General features: G+C 39.3%; 1 protein-coding gene across 1 annotated transcript; it reads left to right on the forward strand.

The window, feature by feature from the left end:
* Positions 1-830: 830 nt before the first annotated feature.
* Positions 831-17487, forward strand: LOC143855514 (5'-AMP-activated protein kinase beta-2 subunit protein). The gene is made up of 3 exons (XM_077365659.1): positions 831-1044; positions 16515-16591; positions 16972-17487. Exons 2-3 carry the CDS (start codon positions 16565-16567, stop codon positions 17287-17289), a joined length of 345 nt encoding a protein of 114 aa, XP_077221774.1. The 5' UTR covers positions 831-1044; positions 16515-16564; the 3' UTR covers positions 17290-17487.
* Positions 17488-19617: the final 2130 nt, after the last annotated feature.

The raw sequence follows: 19617 nt of genomic DNA on the forward strand, positions 1-19617 counted from the left end.
ATCAACGGGCAGGGTGGGGCGTGGCGGGACCAGATGGCGGGGAATCCCCATCCCCGTCTCTGTCCCATCCCTGCTTCGGGGATGGCGGGGAATCCCCGTCCCCGTTCCCTTACCCTGTCCCGCACACTATGAGGAAATGTATATAATGGATTTTATTAGGGAGATGATATTTTGACCCCTCTACAGTACGCATTCACCCCCTTATAACGTGAACAGCGGCAACTTTGACGCTTTTTGACGTCAAATCACGTTAAACGGGGGCGAATGGAAGCATTCTCCTATAAATGCATCTGAGAAAGATATTATGGTAAGTGTGGCTACCCAAATTAAAAGCAACAAATTCCCTGTCCCCGCTTCAGGGAATTCTTTTAAATTGGGGAATCCCCACCCACGCGGGAGCGTATCCCCGTTTTCACAGGTTGAGAAAATGTAGACCATGCTAGAGAGAGATAACTTTTTGGGGCAAATATTAGATGTGATTTTTGGGATGTGGGCATTGAACGGATCATTCAGATCATGTGTACATTCACCGATCCTTTGGAGATAAGTTGATACACGGAATTTGGGTGTAACAATTTATTACGATTATAATTCCACATGTAAATTACGAGAGAATCTGATCCCCTTAACACTGACCGTCAATACTGAATCTCCAACAGGCATTTCAAAAGTAACATATCAGACACAAAATACCCCCAACTTTTGAAAATGACAGAACTATCCCTAAACAATCAAACCGGAGTAGTATGTATCACCATTGTTACATAATGTGAGGGCATTTTTGTAATTGTAATAAATAATTAAAAAAGGAGTTTTCCTTTGCATGTTGAGTTTAATCCCGCCTGGGAATTTGTTTGTTTCACTCGAGGAAACCAATTTGAAACTCTTTTCCTTTTTGGCTTTTGATTTTCTTTTTCTTTTCTTGTTTTGAGGTTTTGAAGGACAAGGGAAAATCTACTTTATTATATTTGATTCTTTGAGATTTCTTTGTTGGATTTCCAGGGCGGAGTCTCCAAAGCCTGTTCTTGGTGGGTTCTTCACCAGGTATTTTTCTAATCCCCTCTTTCATTTTTTGGTAATTTTTCCCTTAAATTAGGGTTTTATTCCATTTCTATCATGGGTTTTTTTATCTTCATGCTTAATATGTTTCTGTTGTTTGGGTTTTCCTTGGAGTTTTTGAGGATTTGTTGCCTTTTTTTTCCTGAAAAATGAGTTCTTTTTTCTTTTTTGGGTTTTCATTTTTGCTGATGGGTTGCATATGTTCTTTGTGAGATTGCATGCTGCTGATAAGTTTCTCTTTTCTTTTTCTGATAAGTTTCTCTTTTCTTTTTCTTATTTTATGTGGGTTGTTTTTGAAGAAATAAATTATGGATTAAATCCATGGCTTTTTTCTTTTGTCCATTTGTTTCACAACCTTGAATTTTAGTATTTTATGTATGTCTGATTCTAGGTAGTATTCCTTGGAATTTACTTTTTGCTTTCCCATTCTGTTGGCTCCAATTCCTTGGAAATTACTTTTTGGCTTTTGCATTCTGTTGGCCCCAATTGGATAGATCGATTATGCAGTTTTGAATGCGTAAGAGCAAGGTAAGGGGAGCCCCTGTAGAGCTCCACAAAAATACACAAATAAAACATCAAAATAAAAGACTTTTATATATCAAAACAACTTACAATTGACTTGGTGTTCTTTTCCTTTTTTCCCCCTTAGAATGTCTACACTTATTCTCCCCTGAACCTTTAACCTTGAAATTTTTCTTTAAGCTTACAATCTCTACACAAATGACTTCATACTTATAGATGCAAAACACTCCTAAAATAGCTTATTGCATTAAAATTTCTGTTGCAGTCCCCATGAGTCGTTTAGGTATCTTAAACAACATCATAGGAACTTCCCATTGACTTTTAGATAATCTAGCCTAGACATTAAGGGGCCGTTTGGATATGCGAATTTTAGAATCTTGGATTTTCTCAAAATCCTATATGGGATATGAGAGAAGAAGGAGACCGTCTGTCATTTCTGATTTCTAGCCTTTCTTTCCGCCGAGCGAGAAAGATTTCTCATCCTGTGTTTCCAGGTTTTAGAAATCTCAGGATGGGCGTAGGATTTCTAAAACCTGGATTTCTTACTTAAAATCCAGGATAATGGATTGCAAAATCCCGAATTTCACACCGCTTTCAAACTAAATCCTGGATTCTAAAATCCACGTATCCAAACAGCCCCTAAGTGCTCCCCCTAAGTGCTCTAGAAAACATACAAGAACTCTTACATTTTCAAAACATAATATCAATCCTAGAATACCATAAAGACTTTTCACAAACCAATAAACTTTGATTTTGATTAACTATTTCCAGCACATTCTTCAAAATATTGGATCCATGAACATATCAGGAACCCATTTTTGCCAAGGGCGGATGGTGGGATTTTGAGGCTTTGAGCTTCTTTTGTTTTCTTCCATCTGAAAATGCATCTAGAAATAGCAAATGTTTAATGCAGTGAAATGTGTAATTAATTTCCGAATGCTAATATGCTATCATTGGGTTAACGTACAGTACAGTTCATGATTTTACTCGTATTACATGGCTCCGGTCCTTTAGGATAACGATGTGTTATAGGATTGATGAGGATATCTTCTATTCTGTGCCCTTGTTATGGCTCTCCTTATATATAACTTCTTGAACAATATGCATGCCTACCTTTTATTTCTTACAAAAGGATACCTATAAGAGAGAAATAATGTCTTTCTTAAAATTTTCATACCTTCTACGCTCACACTGCACTTGCAATCTGTGCTCCTCTCATACTTGTACTTTTGCCTCAAACATAATTGTCGTCTCCCTTCTCAATGCAAGTATTGCCTTCAAGCATATGCATTGTGCTTGACTGGTTCAAACTGTTTTGATTCATTCGAACTGACTCATATGGTACTCAAATTTAAATAACACATTTTCTACACTAGCAAAGAAGCATGATTGATAATACAATGAATAACATATATTTGGAAGGTGATGGCACACAAGAATATCCGTGTAGTATCTAGTGTTGATTTTGATATCTTATTATGTCATACATGATAAGTACAGTCTATATAAGTATTATTATCTGTAATAACCCAGAAAATGCAAAACTTCAACAAGCAATTGTGTACTGTTTTGCTCATATGTGTTCCAAACCAAAGCAAAAACAATCAAAACTGTAAATGGATTACAAATGGCTTAAAGAGAACTTTCTTGAACTGGGGGCTTGTAGCTCAATGGTTGATCCCAGCTTACTGATACAAAAAAGAACTTTTTTGAGCTGACAAAGTGCCAAATATATTTCTGAATTAACTTCAAAACAATTCAAATAAACAATTCAAAAATCAAAACATGATACACATTGTAAGGATTTTGAAAATGCAAGGACAGGTGAGTCCACACAGATCCACACTGAAGATGCCTCTACCACTAATTGATGTGCTAAGAGCTCTTCTCATGGGACAGATGTGCGATGAAAGCTCTTCCTACGAGCTGATATGCTGAGAACAAGCTTTGCCATGAATTGGTACACCATAAACTTCCTTCCTACATAGTAATATGCCGAGAAGAAGCTTTTCCAATGAAGAATAGAAGATGAAGTGCAAGAAGAATCTTCACTTGAGATTAGCACCAAGGGATCGGCCTTTGATAACCCCAATAAGAGCAAGGATCATCCTTTGTCTCTTGGACATGGGTGGGCGAAGGAGAAGGGGGCATAAAACATTAGTTTATAAGGGTGAACCACTTATAATACTTAAGATTTTGGTTTCGGTATGCATTTCAATTTCGGTATCATTTCGGCAGGGATGGAAACAGAAATATTTTGGTTGTTTCGTGTGTTTCGGTGGAACTTTAAAACCATGAGTGGGCTTACTTCATCCAATTACTTATTATAGGCTCATACTATCATCCTTTATGTTCAAGGTTGTATATAAATGAGGCTCCTTACTGGAAATAACCTCGGCCCAAGGCAGGCTCTCCTGATGTCGAAAAATGGGATGTCAATAGTTCCATTATCCTTGGTTGGCTATTTAACTCTATGGATCCGTTTATTGGCCTGATGTCGGAAAATGGGAGGCCAATAGTTCCATTATCCTTGGTTGGCTATTTAACTCTATGGATCCGTCTATTGCTCAGGGAGCCGATTTATATGATTTAAATTGGAGGCCGATAGTTACATATTATATGATTTCACTTCAAAACTATGGAACAAGTTGGCTGTAGTTTTTGCCTCTAGTGAATATGATAATTGTATTAATCAATCTACCCAAGCGATAGCGGCATGTAAGCAAGGGAGCCAATTTATGAGGGGTTATTTCGATTATTGGAGAGCATGTGGCTGGAGTTCAGTCATTATGAGCCCCTATCTGACTTTCGGGAAGTAGCTGCTATTCTTACTAAACGCGAGGAGAGATATCAGATTTATAACTTTCTTGGAGGACTTCATCCCCAGTTCAAACTAACCAGGATTCTTAAAGTTGCTACTCGACCTCTTCCTCCTCTTAGCACTATTGATGACATTCGGGCCATGGTAGTAGCGGTGGCTGTACTAGTTGTGTACTTGGCAGGTCTCTTTTGTTAATTCTCACTGTGGAGTTGTGGGGTATGATTGTGACTATTGTTACAAGTTTCATTTATATCAAACTCGCTCTTCATATCTCTCCTCTGTTCCTACTCATCCCATCTGGCACACTGTTGCCACCGATTCATCTTCTGCTGCATCTATTGTATTTTTTCACTCGTTTAGCTCCTTGAGTGCTAAGATGGTGGTGATGATACGTGTTGAGTTGTGCGTTCGGGATCATACCATTTATCTAGTGGGACCTTCCTCTTCTTCAGCTGGTGAGCTTCTAGGTAGTTTAGTTCCATCTTCCTCTTTTGCCAATTCCTCATCATTGCCTTCTCATTGGGTCATTGACTTGTGGGCAAGGAATCATATGACCGACGAGTCTCAATGTTTCTCTGTGTTCTTTACCTTCCACATCTGCTTGGGTTCGCTAGCTGATGATTCCTCCACTCCTATCATGAGAGTGAGAACCATCCCAATATCATTCTCCTTTTCCGTTTCTACTACCTATGTGTTCCTCATCTGTACTCCAATCGTAGTCTTCCAAAACAATCGAATTTTCGTGTGGTATTTTACCCACATCTTTGTGTTTTTCAAGAGCTTACTGCCAGGAAGATTGTTGATAGAGTTGAGAGGGGGGGTTGTAATATTCTGATGCTTATGTGGACTGCCCAATGGCTGTTGTTGCCGACTCAAATGCAGATCTTCCTATGTTTGTTTCTACTATTGCTTTTCTTATTGTGGCTTGCCTCAATTCTTGGTTCACTTCTCTCTCTCCTCCCATAATCCTGCATCAATTATTTTAGGCTTCACACCTAGGGACAAAGCATCATACCTGAGAAGGCTTCACACTACCAACTTTAAGTTATTGAGGAAAATAGTTTTCAAGAGATTCATTCATTCATCGTTGAAAAATAACATACAAAGAAGCCCCTTTTAAGAGAAGAGGAGAGATAGGTAGTTATATAACTAGTGTAGACACCCCATTTTTTCAAGATCGGGCTAATGATAGGTAGCTGTGAAAGATGACACCTATGATGATCCCCGAAGCTTTTATGATCCTCTCGATCTTTCTCTGATATTCAAAACAATAGGTTCGTTTGCTGAACACAGAAAACATGTGGTACCCTTGAACCAACTCGCTTCAAACCGACCCGAATCTACCAGAATCATTAAACCGAATCCTTAGTTTTCCAAACCGAGATCCCGTAGATTCAACCCAAAAGCCCGTTAGCACACGACACCGTGCCTTATACCGCAACCTCAGATCCCGAGGGTCCAACCCACAAACCTAGAAAACTCCACCAAAAAACACGTTTCGGGAACTATACCACTATATGCGTTTATTAGTAATTAGAGGATGCCCCCTGTGATTACATGAAATCGTAGCCTGCGATTATGGATAATCGCACATAGTCGGGAGTTTACGAACTTGTTTTCTGTAAATAAAAAACTTTGGCTCATTTCATCCAGATCCGAAAACAAGAGACATTTTCATTTTTCAGAGGAAACTCTGAGAGAGTGAAAGTAGAGAGAAGGTTCTGAGAAGCTTCTGGTTTCCCAAAGGCACTGGGATAAGTCACCTCTGACTATCCAGTTTCTTTCGGAATCCTTTGCAAGCCCTAGAACGTCCGTACTCTGTCGAAATTCTGAGGAGTCAGAGAGGCGCCCACTTTCAAAGCCAAGGAATCAATACCAAGGTATTTTAGTTATTCACTGCTTTCTTCACTGCTTTCCTAGTTGGTGGTTAGCTTTAGGGTTTGGGGATCCATTGGCACCAAACCCTGTAGCCTAAAGCCCCTCCTTTTTCAATTATGGTTCTTTTCTTTCTCTTCTGACCCCCCTACTCTATCTCGGGCCCCACCATAGGTCGTGAGAGATAGAGAAGAGAGCTTGACGCTCCATAAGCGAGGGAAAGAGAGAGAAATGAACTGATTTACTCGCTTTCTGTCATTTACTTTCTGTCATTTACATTCTATCACTTACATTCCTTTTCTTTCAACGGTAGCTATAAGATTGGGTAGCTATAAGATTTGGGGATCCTGTAGCCCCAGCTCATATAGCGAAAAGCCCGCCCTTTTTCAGTTAGGGTTCGTTTCTTTCTCTTCTGATCCCCCAACTCTATCTCAGGCCCCACCATAAGTCATGAGAGATAGAGAAGAGAGCACGCTCCTTAATGCGAGGGAAAAGAGAGAGAAAATTGAACTCATTTTTTTTATTCCCGCTTTCCGTCTTTTATTTCCCGTTAATCCCAACTAAAAAAAAAGCTTAATCGTAACCAAAGTTTAAAACCAACGATTCCAAGTTTTCTTAAATCGGCCATATCAAGTCAAGAAACCGGGTTAACTATGGCATGGGGGTGCCTAATCCCTTCCCCCATGTAACCATATCCCTTGCTCAGATTTCTGTCGAAACCATGCTGACATAGTTAATTATGGGTCCTAGACTCCTAGGCCCTAACCTAGGTGGCAACTGATTATTTCTATTTTTGGTGAAATTCGAATCTTATCCCAAGTTCACCAGAAACACTGATGTATTCAAAATCAACTAACAAGGGCAGAGCGAACGCCCCAATAAAAACAAAAGAGAGAGAAAACACACATCTGAGACAAAAAACCACCCCCGCATGGCCGCTCCCGAGAGAGGTTTCCCGGCGCACGGATCCCACAACTACAAGGGTGATCTTATTTAGTGAGAGTTGGACACATGACACTCTTACCATATTATAATATACACCCTCTTTCAAGAGAAGAGGAGGGATGGAAAATTACATAACTACATTGTTGGTCCTTTAATGAAAGTTGGATGCATGACTGCATGACACTCTTACCACGTTACAACCCATACCTCTTTTTAAGAAAAGAGGATAGATGAGTATTAAGTACTTGGCTTCTCTCCTTTAGTGAGAAATTGGGACACATGGCACTCTTACCACATTATAACGTATAATCTCTTTTAAGAGAAGATGGGAGATGGGTATATCTACTAGAGTGCTCTCCTTTAATGAGAGCTCGATATATGATACTCTTATCACATTACAACACACACTTGAGAGCTCTCCTTAACGCTAATGATGCGCCTCCTTATCATTTCATGGGCATAGTGGTGGCATGCTTCACTATTGGGGGTAAAATCGGTATCCCCTTTTAGATGACGACACGTGGCAAAGGCACGCTAAGCGGTCCCCATGATCTTACCCGCCGCCTCCTTGCAGGGCCGTACTCCACAATCCTACCGCCACCTCACTAGTACATGCCACTCAACAACTAATGGAGGCAAAGAACCTTCCGACGTGCGGCGACAGAGATCGTGCTCCACTCCAATGAGGTCCAATCAGAACCCCACAAGGACGATGGTACACGGTATAGTGTCATCGTTATCCCTCCACCAATGATGCCGCGGCACGTCGCCATCACACCGAACCACGGTGTAAGAGCTCTCCATAAAAAAGCCCCCACGCTCAAAGATATGCGTGATCTGAATCCTAAGGATCATTATCTTCATCTTCAACCTCTAAATACTCTGTTCACCTATTGCTTTGTTTCACTGTTGTACCAATTTCTGACTTGAGCGTCGGAGTGGCTTCCCGGAGCCATAGCTCCGGGACCCCTAACGTGTTTTCTGTGAACACAGATCATCGTAAATTGGAGCTCTACCAGCCCTTTGATCGAGAGACCAGATTTTGGCATCATCATTCACGTGGATCCCACATGAGGACTGGTAAAGCTCCTCTCCTCTTGTCATGGATGGTCCCCCATGGACTCCTCCGATTGAAAAGAACTAGAGTCGGTGCTCTCCTTTAATGAGAATTGAACGCATGACACTCTTATGGTCTTACCACATTACATCCCATACCCGGATGCTCTCCGTAACACTACTGATGGGCCGCCTCATCAATTCATGGGCTTTGTGGTGGCATGCTTCACTTGGACGTCACTTGAGGATTGATTGCTTTGCCTTATCTCCTCTTGTCGTGCGTGGTCCCCCATCATCTACTCCTACTGAGGTGCACAATGGGTTGCAAAGAATGTTGCACAAAAAATTAACTTCTTTTTTATACTACTAAGTACTGACACGTAACAAATTAGTAGTAAAGGTTGGAACATTTAAAACTTAGGAATGATTTAAAAACTGAGATGCATGAATGTTCCCTTTTCCAGATATTGTGGAAACAGTCTCGCGCGGATGGTCACACAGATGCAGTTGCAAGAAATCAAACACAGCAATTAAAAACAACTTGATCATTAGATAGGTTGAAAAAACCTAAAAATCCACCTTTTCTTGAAGAAGGAAAGGAAGAAAAGGATCTCCTTTTTCTTGATTCAATTACCTTTTCAAGAACTACTCAAAATGGGACCCACCATTCATAGTTCATTACATGCATCAAATTAAAAGGAAGAATAAAGAAAAGATGCAATGGGACCCACAGAGACAAAGCCCATAAAAACCTACCAATTCCGTATGAAAACATGAACATAAAATAGACTAAAAACATGTAGATGAACCTAGTGACAACCAGTACTAACAATCCTCCTGCAATCACAGCAACAGAGTTTTGTGTTTCCCTTTTTGGCATTTGTGTGAATAAATTTTGGTATAAAACACTTCTGCAACCTGTTCTGCATCACATTCCCAACAGCTATCATAACTTTGTCCCTGCTTGAACAAATCTGTACGTGGAGAATAAAGATGATGTACCATTCATGTGATCAGAGGCCCCAAATCGATGATCCAAGATGAACCAACGAACCAGTAGATTCAAGATAGGCTGATTCTATATTACCTGTATAGGCAAACATGGAGGTAGATCTGATCAATGACCTGTCAAGTTGAGCCATCACAGACCTTGGACTTTCTAGTTCTTCTTTGAGAATCGTAAAAATTTCTCTAGGAATCAAAAACTTATGAGATGGTTCTTAAATTGCATGTATAGAAGAATGCGCAATAGAACTTGTGTTGTATGATACAGCAATGAGTCACAAAGATATTCGGCCTGTTGAATCATGCAGATCCCAACATGTCACCTTAGTGTGTCAGGAGAGCTCACAGTGTTCACAGTTTAGGTTATCCTTCTCATTTGGGGCTTTACCAAACCCCTCTTTCCATCTCCCCTCTATTGTCTCTTTGTGAAACTATTGTGATTGCTAAAATATCTTATCTGGCCCTAGGCAACAGTTTAGGTTATCCTAGCATGCTGATAATCAGAGTTGAGTCCAACAAAGTACTTGAATATTCTTTTCTGTTATACGAATCTTTTATATTGTTGCATCATTCGAACAGACTTTTGTGTATCACTAATTATTATCTTATTCTCTATGATTTGTGGACACGGACACAGAGTGGCGGACACTGCGAACTCCCAAAATTTAGAAACAGGGACACGCCTAAAATAGAATATACATATAATAATGATATGTGGACACAGATTCATGTGCCGAGTTTCGACATGGATATGAGGTATCCAACATGGCAACCCCTAAAAATCTACAAATAGTGTCACACTCATACACATACATACATATAAAGTCACTGACACTTCTAGGAGTACACTTAAACGTGTCTAAAGGAGTGTCGACACGTGAGGACACGGGTGTCGGCAATAAATTCAAAGTGTTGGCCAAATCATAGTTATTCTTCACACTTGCAACTCAAGGAAGCATAGTACGTAGCTAGGGCATCTCCCCCTATTGAAGATGTGAGATCTCTTGTTCATGGTTTTAAATTTTGGTTTCGGTATGCATTTCAGCCCTGACCGAAACCAAAATTTCGGCCGAAATCTAGTACACCATTAAAAAACAATATTTTATTTGATTCCAAATTTTGGCCTAATTTTGGTTGAAATTTTAGGAAAATACTATATAATTAAAAAATTGAGAAAAGGGAAAAATTATGATTTTATTCTTCACACTTGCAACTCAAGGAAGCCTAGTACGTAGCTAGGGGCATCTCCCCCCATTGAAGATGTGAGATCTCTTGTTCATGGTTTTAAATTTCGGTTTCGGTATGCGTTTCAGTCCCCACCGAAACCGAAGCGGAAATTTCTAAATTTTGGCCGAAATCCAGTTCACCATTAAAAAACAATATTTTATTTGATACCAAATTTCGGCCAAAATTACCGAAATTTCAGGAATATACTATATAATTAAAAAATTGGGAAAAGCGAAAATGCAAACTCACTTATTAACTAGGGGTGCAACTCGGGTCGGGTTGGGTCGGGTTGAGGCCAACCAGACCCAACCCGAGGAACCAATTTTTCCAACCTAACCTGACCCAACCCGATTTCCAACCCGGCTGGGTTTAGCCCGACCCAACCCGATTTCCAATTCGGTTGGGTTGGGTTCGGCCGACCCGATTTGATATGGTACCAAAAGTTGACCACCTCAACTCAAGCCGGGTTGTTTTGGATTTTGAGAACCAATAGTGACTCACCAGTAATCAGTTTTTGACTCACAATCAGTTCTCAAAATCCAAAACAGAAAGGGACTAACAATTAACAAAAGGAAATGTTATCCGCACTACTATATTTTGATGATCACACTCCTCACTTTATTAAAGTAAGGTATGGCCCGCACCATAGGATTATCCAAACCGTCCATTGTGGACTGTGGAGACTATTTCAATGTTGAAAAAGGAAACACATACAAAACTTCTTCAAATGGAATACAATAATATTAATATAAACTAGGATCATAAGTATATGTTGGAATTAACATCACTACTAAATGGGAATTTGAAATTTCCAATTCGGGTTGGGTCGGGTCGGGTTGGAGTGTCGGGCAACCCGACCCAACCCGATTTTCTATTCGGGTTGATTTTTCCCAACCCTAACCCAACCCGATTTGTGAAAAGCTTAACCCGACCCAAACGAAATTCGGGTTGAACCCGACCCGAGTTGCACCCTTATTATTAACGCCCATTAATAAGGGAAATCACGCAAAACATTCCAAAACTATCGAATATTAGAGTCTGACTTGGCCATCTCGCAAGATTTTCTCTGGATTCTTAGGAAAAAAATATCGCCTAGCGAAGATTCTGAAATGGAAAAACCCATCTCGGGAAAAAATATCGCCGAGATTTTCTCTGGATTTTAACAGAGAAAATATCTCCTATCCAGGATTTTTGAATGGCTTTATCTCTTGGAATCGAAAAGCTTCCACTTTTGAAAGAGGGCTGCTAGATTTAATTTGGAAGATCAAAACGACAGTCCAGATCCATGATTTGCGTGACTAAGTGCATGATTAAGTGCGTTTAGATTCCCTTTTCCCTAAAAAATTGAGATTTTTGGGTTGAGTTTCCTTAAATTTCTTATGAAATATAAAAGGAACGAAATTTCGGCCGAAATCCAGTACCATTTCGGGTATTGGTAATTTCGGCTTCGGTGCTGACCGAAATCCGAAATTCGGTCTAAATTTAAAACCATGCTCTTGTTGTAACTCGTACAACTTTGCAAAATCCCCCATTTGGAAGTACAAACTATCCCAAATTTCTTTTGCTGTCAGTTGGAGTAGCAACCCCTTACAAGTTGCAAGTTGCCACTTGCCAGTTGCATCAAATGTAATAGTCATGACATAATATCTTTTGAGTTGATCGAGGTTGGTAGGTTCTAACATTCTATCTCCATTTTGGTCAAGAAGTCTGACGGCTTTTCCGGACATGATTTCATCGACGATGTATGGGCCAGACGAGTTAGGTCTAAATTTCCCCCTAGGATCGAAGACAGGAGCTCGGCATTCTTTAAGCACCATATCCTCCTCTCTGAGATCTCTGACTCGAACCTTCTTGTTGAAAGGTCTTTTTATTTTGCTCTGATAGCTTGTACGTGATACACTGCTCTCAGTAGGAGTAGCAATCCCTTACCAGTTGCCACTTGCCAGTTGGATCAAATGTAATAGCCATGACATCACGATTAAGTTTTCTATTTCTAACTTCTCATATCCGGGATTTAATTGATTTGGTTCTAGTATGTGTCACCAATGAACATCCAAGTAGATTGTGCCCATTCCAAATAGTTGCTTCAGTCTAACTTCACTATTGAAATTTGTTGTCCCGGGTTGTGATCAGTGTGACTACCCCACATGCAATATGCTACTCACCACACATGAGACCATGAGAGATTCCCCAACAGTCACACTACTAGCATACATATTGATGATGAGGTTTTAAATTTCGGTTTCATTTTCGGTCAGCACGGAAACGGAACATTTTTCAGTTTTGGTGGAAATTTCCGTGGAATGCTTGTAAAATCACGGAAACGTATGGAAACATATGCAAATGATGAAATTTTAAGATGCAACTTTGGGAAATGCTAGAATAAACACACATATATACATAGAAATCGTCAAGAAAACCATCCATAATGGTTTAATCACATCAAACACCTAGTGACATGTGTTGCTTCACATCCACAATGGCTTACCCATTATTCTATGATTTGGCCGACACTTCGAATTTGTTGTTGATACACGTGTTGTGTCGTGTCCGACACGACACCCGTATCCGACACGACACCCGTGTCCACACGTGTTGACACTCCTTTAGACACTTTTAGATGTATTGCTAGAAGTGTTAGCAACTTTATATGTATGAGTGTGACACTATTTCTAGTTTTTTAGGGGTTTCCATGTCAGATACCTCGTATTCGTGTCGAAACTTGGTCGAAACTCGGCACATGAATACGTGTCCACAAATCATGAGTATATGTACTCTCTATTTTGGCCGTGTCCCCGTTTCTAAATTTTGGGAGTTTGCCGTGTCCGACACCCCGTGTCCGTGTCGAGATGCGACACTCGTGTCCGTGTCCACAAATCATAGCCATTATTTTATTTTGCTTTTTTTCTTTTTGTGAAAAGAAGGGATGGGCAGGCATTATATAGTCTCTCTTTCTCTCTCATGGTCTATATAGTTTTTCTTTTGAGCATGTTGGTTACAACATCTGTTCAGATATGTATTTGTCAATTCATATGTGTTTGGTGTTTGAGTTGGCTCCAAAACATTTCCGAACCCCTTTGTTCCAATCATCTATATATCACAGGGATCTAGTTGAACTTTTGACGTGGGTAACTAGATATGTCTTCTCTAAGCCATCTGGTCATTAACAAAAACTGAGAGACTCAGATCCTAAATTGAACACTGTGCATGGACTATTTATATAATCTTAAATAACATGTTAATCTTTTATTGTGTCATTGGCAATGCCAGCATGATCTACTCGTGCCTCCAGTGCTAGCACAAATATAGCCTAAATATAACAGTGTACGTGGACTATTTAGTTTTTTTGGTAGGTAAGCTTGGATTGAACCTCCGACCTCAAGGTCTAAGAATGTTGTCTTTACCAATTGAGCTAGAGGCTCAACCCCTCATGTACTATTTAGATAATCTTAAATGACGTGTTAAATCTGAAATTCTAAGGGTAGGCCCGTAGTGGCAACTTATGAGGAGGTAAAATTAGGTTCCTAACAAGTTTTAATCTTTTGAAAATTTCTAACCCAATTTTGAAGATTAAGAGATCAAAGATGAAAATTAAGCACACAAGTTAAATCCTAAGTGCAATGCAAATGTAAAGCAAGAGATAAGAGAGAGTGCACCCGAGATTTAAAGTGGTTCGGTCCTCCAAACGCGAGGCCTACTCCACTCCACCAACCAAACTCGTTGATGGCTTCACTATTTGATCTTCTTAACTTCGGTGAAGATCGGTGCCGATTACAATTCCAATTGCCTTTAACCTTGGTGGCAATCCTCGCCACGGAGAGTGGGCTCCCCTTCTCTGAACACTCGCCCAAATACAATCTTTTGAATAAAGAAAGAAATAACTAAAAAATCCCTCACGAGGGTTTACAAACTTTGTAGAAGATGTACAAATTTGAGCCTATGATCCAAATCCTAAATCTAGAGGATGAGAGGCATAAACAAGCTTGATTCACTCTTAGGATATTCCAATAGGTTTTTAGAGTGTTAGGATTGATATTTGGGAAGTAGAGAATACCCATATATATAGAAAAACCAAATATGACCGTTTGAGGGGCATAGTCGTAATTCTGGCAAAGTTCCCAACGGTCACAATTTCTTCCCGTTATAGTGTTCTCGGAGTTCCGAGAGATTTTCTCGGAGTTTCGAGAAATTCTCGGAGTTCCAAGAAATTATCTCGGAGTTCAGGGAAATTATCTCGGAGTTCCGGGAATTGAAACAGAAGTTAGAAAATGTTACTGGACCATTTCTCGGAGCTCCAAGGAATCTCTCGAAGTTCCGAGCTCGGAGTTCAGAGAAGCCTATTTCCAGCAGATTTTCAATTCTGTTTTTGGGCTTCCAACTCTACACCAAGTTGGGATTGTTATGAGGGTTCCAAAGTGTTGGAACACCACAAGGACAATCTCTTAAACATTTAGGGTGTGTGAGATTATTTTATTTATGCCTCTTAAAATCTAAACTAAGATTGGATCATATACATTCTAAAATGACTTCGATCTTCAATTGCGATGCTTCAAGTCTTTGTGCGTCTTGGATCTCCGATGTCTTTGGCCTTCCGAATGTGGTCCAATGAGAGCTTCTTGGCCTCAATCCAAGCAATCTTGTCTAAACACAATTATGATCTACAACTTAGACATTCAAACGCATTAGTGATATAAAATCACTTGTGTATTGGAATCATCAAAAGAAGATGAGAATTGCCAAGGTGGGAACCATTGGGCTTACAAAATCATTTATTATGTGATTGGCAATGCCGACATGATCTGCTTGGACCTCCAGTGCTAGCACAAATATAGCCAATATTTAACACTGTACATGGACTATTTAGATAATCTTAAATATCATGTTAATTGTTTATTCTGTCAATGGCAATGCCACAATAATATGCTTGAGCCTCCAGTGCGAGCATATATATATATATATATATATATGAGGAAAAGGATTGTACGCTCGACCGTACCTAAAGTTAGGTACGGTAGAGTGCCAAATCACATGGGTCCCCCATTTTTGGTGGGCATCTAAACCATTCATTTGCAAGGCCCCATCATAGATAGGGTGCATACCAAAAATCAGCACCATTGAATCATCCTAACCCCTCCAAAACTAGAGGCCAAAATGGGCAGATTTGTGGACAAACACTGTCTGTCCATTTTGGCCTCCACAAATGGATGGGTTAGGATGACCCTATGGAGCTGATTTTTGGTATGCACCCTATCTATGATGGGGCCTTGCAAATGAATGGTTTAGATGCTCACCAAAATGTGGGACCCATGTGATTTGGCACTCTACCGTACCTAACTTTAGGTACGGTCGAGCGTACAATCTTATTCCTCTCTCTCTCTCTCTCTCTCTCTCTATATATATATATATATATATATATATATATATATATATATATATATATATATATATATATATATATATATATATGGTATCTGTGTTAGATAATGATTCTATATGACCTAACATACATAGGGTGTCCCTAAGAAATCATCTCCATAGGATCATGGTAAGCGTTGATTTGTGGAGGTTTAAAATGGACGTCTACAAAATGGTCCATTTTGTGCCTCTACATATCGAACGGTTGGGATGATCCTATGGAGATGGTTTCTTAGGAAGAACCTATCTATGTCAGGTTCTATGGAATGAATGGGTTGGATGAGTCAAACAACATGGGAGATGCCCTATTTAAAAACTCTACCTCAGAAATTCTATCCGAGCTCAAGCTCAGATACCGTGCCCCCATATAGCGATATATGTATATATATCATTCCAACTTCAAATTACACAGTGAACACCTATCACTAGGTGCTAACTTCATAAGGGCATGCTGACCATTGCCAATTTGCATTATTTCCTCTACTTTCGTATGAAAATGTTGAATTAAGAATATCTTTTGATATCTCTAGACTACAGTACATTCGAGTTGCAACCCATTATACTGATCGGTACTAAACTATTTTCCCAGGCCATCTATTGATGATTTGGCACTGCTAGGTGGTTCTATTCTACAACATTATGGACAATCTGTATGGAGAAGGTCAAGTAAGTTAAGTAGTAAGCCCAATATTTCTAATCATTATTTAACTTTCAAAAAAAAAATATTTCTAATCATTATTGTGAAACAGCCAGTTACTCCGAAAGCTTAAGCTGTTAGAGTTGGTCTTATTTAATCATTTATATTTCAACACTCCCCCTCACGTGTGGCCCCTATTTTTTTTGGTTGCCCGTAAACGTGGAATTTTAATATCAAGGAGTTGTTGTGTTTTGGACCCAAGACCTGTAATGAGGCAATAGCTTTGGTACCATGTAAAACAACTAATTACTCCAAAAGCTTAAGCTGTTCGAGTTGGTGTTACTTAATCATTTATACTTCAACAATTATGAATATTCGATACTTGTCCTGAACAAATACCCACATGCAGGATGAAGTTAATGTCTCAGGATTCGAAGTTCCAAGATCACCCGAGTCAAGCTACAACAACCCCTTTCCTGGGAATGAAGATGAAACACAGGACCCACCCACCGTTCCTCCTCACTTGCAGCACACTTTATTGAGCTACCCAGCAAACAGAGAGGCTTCTGGCAGTCTTCCTTTACCTCAGAATGTAATTCTCAACCATCTCTATATCGAGAACAGGGAGAGCCCACGATCAGTAGTGGCCCTCGGGATCACCCAGCGATTCCGTTCAAAATTTGTGACCGTTGTGCTTTATAAACCAATTCAAAGAAGGGGAACATGAGGTGTGCATTTTCTTCTTCCTTGTTTTTTTCTGAGGAAGATGGTTACCCTTGTGTGATGGAACCTTGGGGTTATCCAAACCCATATAGGAAATGCAGTAAATGAGTTTATTGTCTCATAGCTTCACATGAAATTGTCATACATATCTCAGACAGTTTAACTTAAGGTCATAGTTGGGTTGGTTTTCTTGGGCTTTTAAGCTCTTGTCTCTTGCTTCTGTTACTTAACTTTAGAATCTTTCTTGTGGGTAGTAGATTGGTTGCATAGATGTTTTAGGATTCTTTTAATCATATATAATTTGGGATTTGCTAGGGAATTTCACGGAAAGGCATTTTGCAGCTGACTTTTGCATGAGAGAACAGCCACAGAATTTTGTCTTATTCTTTTAATTCATCTGAGGTTGCTGTTCTCTGGTGCAAAAATCAGCCGTTTGCCTTTACGCTAAATTCCTCCCATATAATATATTCCTATCTCTTTAAGATTCATTCAGCACACATCCATATAGATGGGCTTGCAAACCAAAGTTTTCTATTTTATTGCCCATGTGATTGTTGTGTTGTGGCTTTTGCCTCATCTTCCTAATTATTATTAACTGATGGAGAAATTATTTCTTTACTCTATGTTTGACAATTGCATTTCACACTTTATTTTTATTTTTTTGAATGGTAGAATTCATTAAAAAAGACCGAGGAGGTCAGAATGTACAAAAAGAAGAACAAAACAAGAAATACAATACACCCTCAAGGGGGAAGAAAATCAAATTTCTCCAAGGACTCCAAATCAACCCCCCTCCTAGCTTGAGAATCCGCCTCTCCATTTGCCAATCTCCTAACATGATTGAACTCCACATGAGAATCTCCAATAATATCTAGGATTTCATTAAAAAAATCCGCAAACCTCCACGGAAATCTATGAGAACCGGACAGCCAGCGGATGACATTTATGGAATCACCTTCCACTACAACATTATTAATATTCTCCCCTTCTAGCAACTTTATTCCTTGGTGTGCATTTCACACTTTATTAAGCACTTTTATAGAGAAGTTGAAAATAAACAATGGGAGTGCAACTACGAAACCAAGGTAAGTGTAAAATAATTTGATCTCCCTGCTGTGCTCAGTTACAGCTTGAATAACAAAATAAATTGCAGTTCAGTAAATGTTCTTCAGTTGTTTACTTTCCCAAAGTGTTGCATTTCTAGAGGAATCCAAGGGTCAGACTCGATCGGCTTTAGCTACAAAAGTCTGAGCAATGCTAGACTAGTTCAGAAGTGTTGGCGCCCTCTTTTTTCAGGTTTGAACCTAGCACTTCAGTTGATGAATAAAAGGAATAATCAACATTATCTTCAACCGAATTAGTGCTGTTTGACAATACATCTCCTTGGAGTTAGACAAAATAAATTGGTTGTGCTTACAATCGAGATGTAGTTTTTGGAAGCATTAATTTCCAAAAAAATTCGTTTACAATTTGTTGAATTAGACCTCTGGATGAGAAATATAGAAAAGTTCTTATCACAATCCTAAGCATTTTTTCATTGCATGTTGATTTTTTTTCCATGGAATTAGTGCATGTTGATTTCTGGTCATTTCCTCAAATTTTTCGGAATTGCTTGTTGAAGGATACTACATTTAATTGAATCTTTGCTTTGGAACGGAGAAAAGATATTGCAATTGACAAAAAGGTACAGAATCTTGCACTTGTATTGTTTCTCCTGGCTATGGTGAATGCTTGGTGGTTTTTCAATCAAGAAATGTCTATAATTTTGTTTAAGCTGGGTGAAAATTTCAAGTTTACTCATGGTACCAAATTCTCAGTTTTAAAACAGTTATGTGATTGGAGTGACTTGAGCCTCTTGAAGGAATTGATTTGGAAGCATCCTCTTTATCTCTTTCACTCCAGCCTTTATTTGCACGAAAACCTTAGTTGAATAGTAACAGTTATGCTTATAAATATTGTAGACTGAAGTTGTTCCTTAGTGCCTTGTATTATCAATTCACTTAACAAGTCATGTACTCGAAATTGGTGGCACTTAACTGAGTTGTTGTGGAACTTTGAGCTAATGCACAGTTAGTGCAAAATTCTGCTCTTAGTGGTCTATTACAGCCATTCTTTCTTCACCAGTTTGTTTAATTGATTAGGACCTGGGTATCCACTTGCCACAATAGCCTCTCCTGCAAGATACACTTACATCAAAGTGGTAGTATAGCGAGCTTGTGGAGTTTCCTAACTTTGCAGATCTGGGAATAATTATTTTTCTAGGGTTGTTAATCATAGTTTTACCTTGTGTGGGTTGTTTTTTGACATGTAGTTTGTGGCTACTATACATCTT

This window comes from Tasmannia lanceolata, unplaced genomic scaffold, assembly GCF_043159265.1.
Source record: "Tasmannia lanceolata isolate RefF3 unplaced genomic scaffold, GAP_Taslan_0.1 ptg000021l, whole genome shotgun sequence".
Classification (NCBI taxonomy): domain Eukaryota; kingdom Viridiplantae; phylum Streptophyta; class Magnoliopsida; order Canellales; family Winteraceae; genus Tasmannia; species Tasmannia lanceolata.

Excerpts from the sequence above, each read along its gene's own strand:
- LOC143855514 (XM_077365659.1), top strand. The coding sequence starts at position 16,565 with ATGGACAATCTGTATGGAGAAGGTCAA. Across the intron at positions 16,592-16,971 it reads ATCTGTATGGAGAAGGTCAA|GATGAAGTTAATGTCTCAGG; the intron begins GTAAGTTAAGTA and ends ACCCACATGCAG.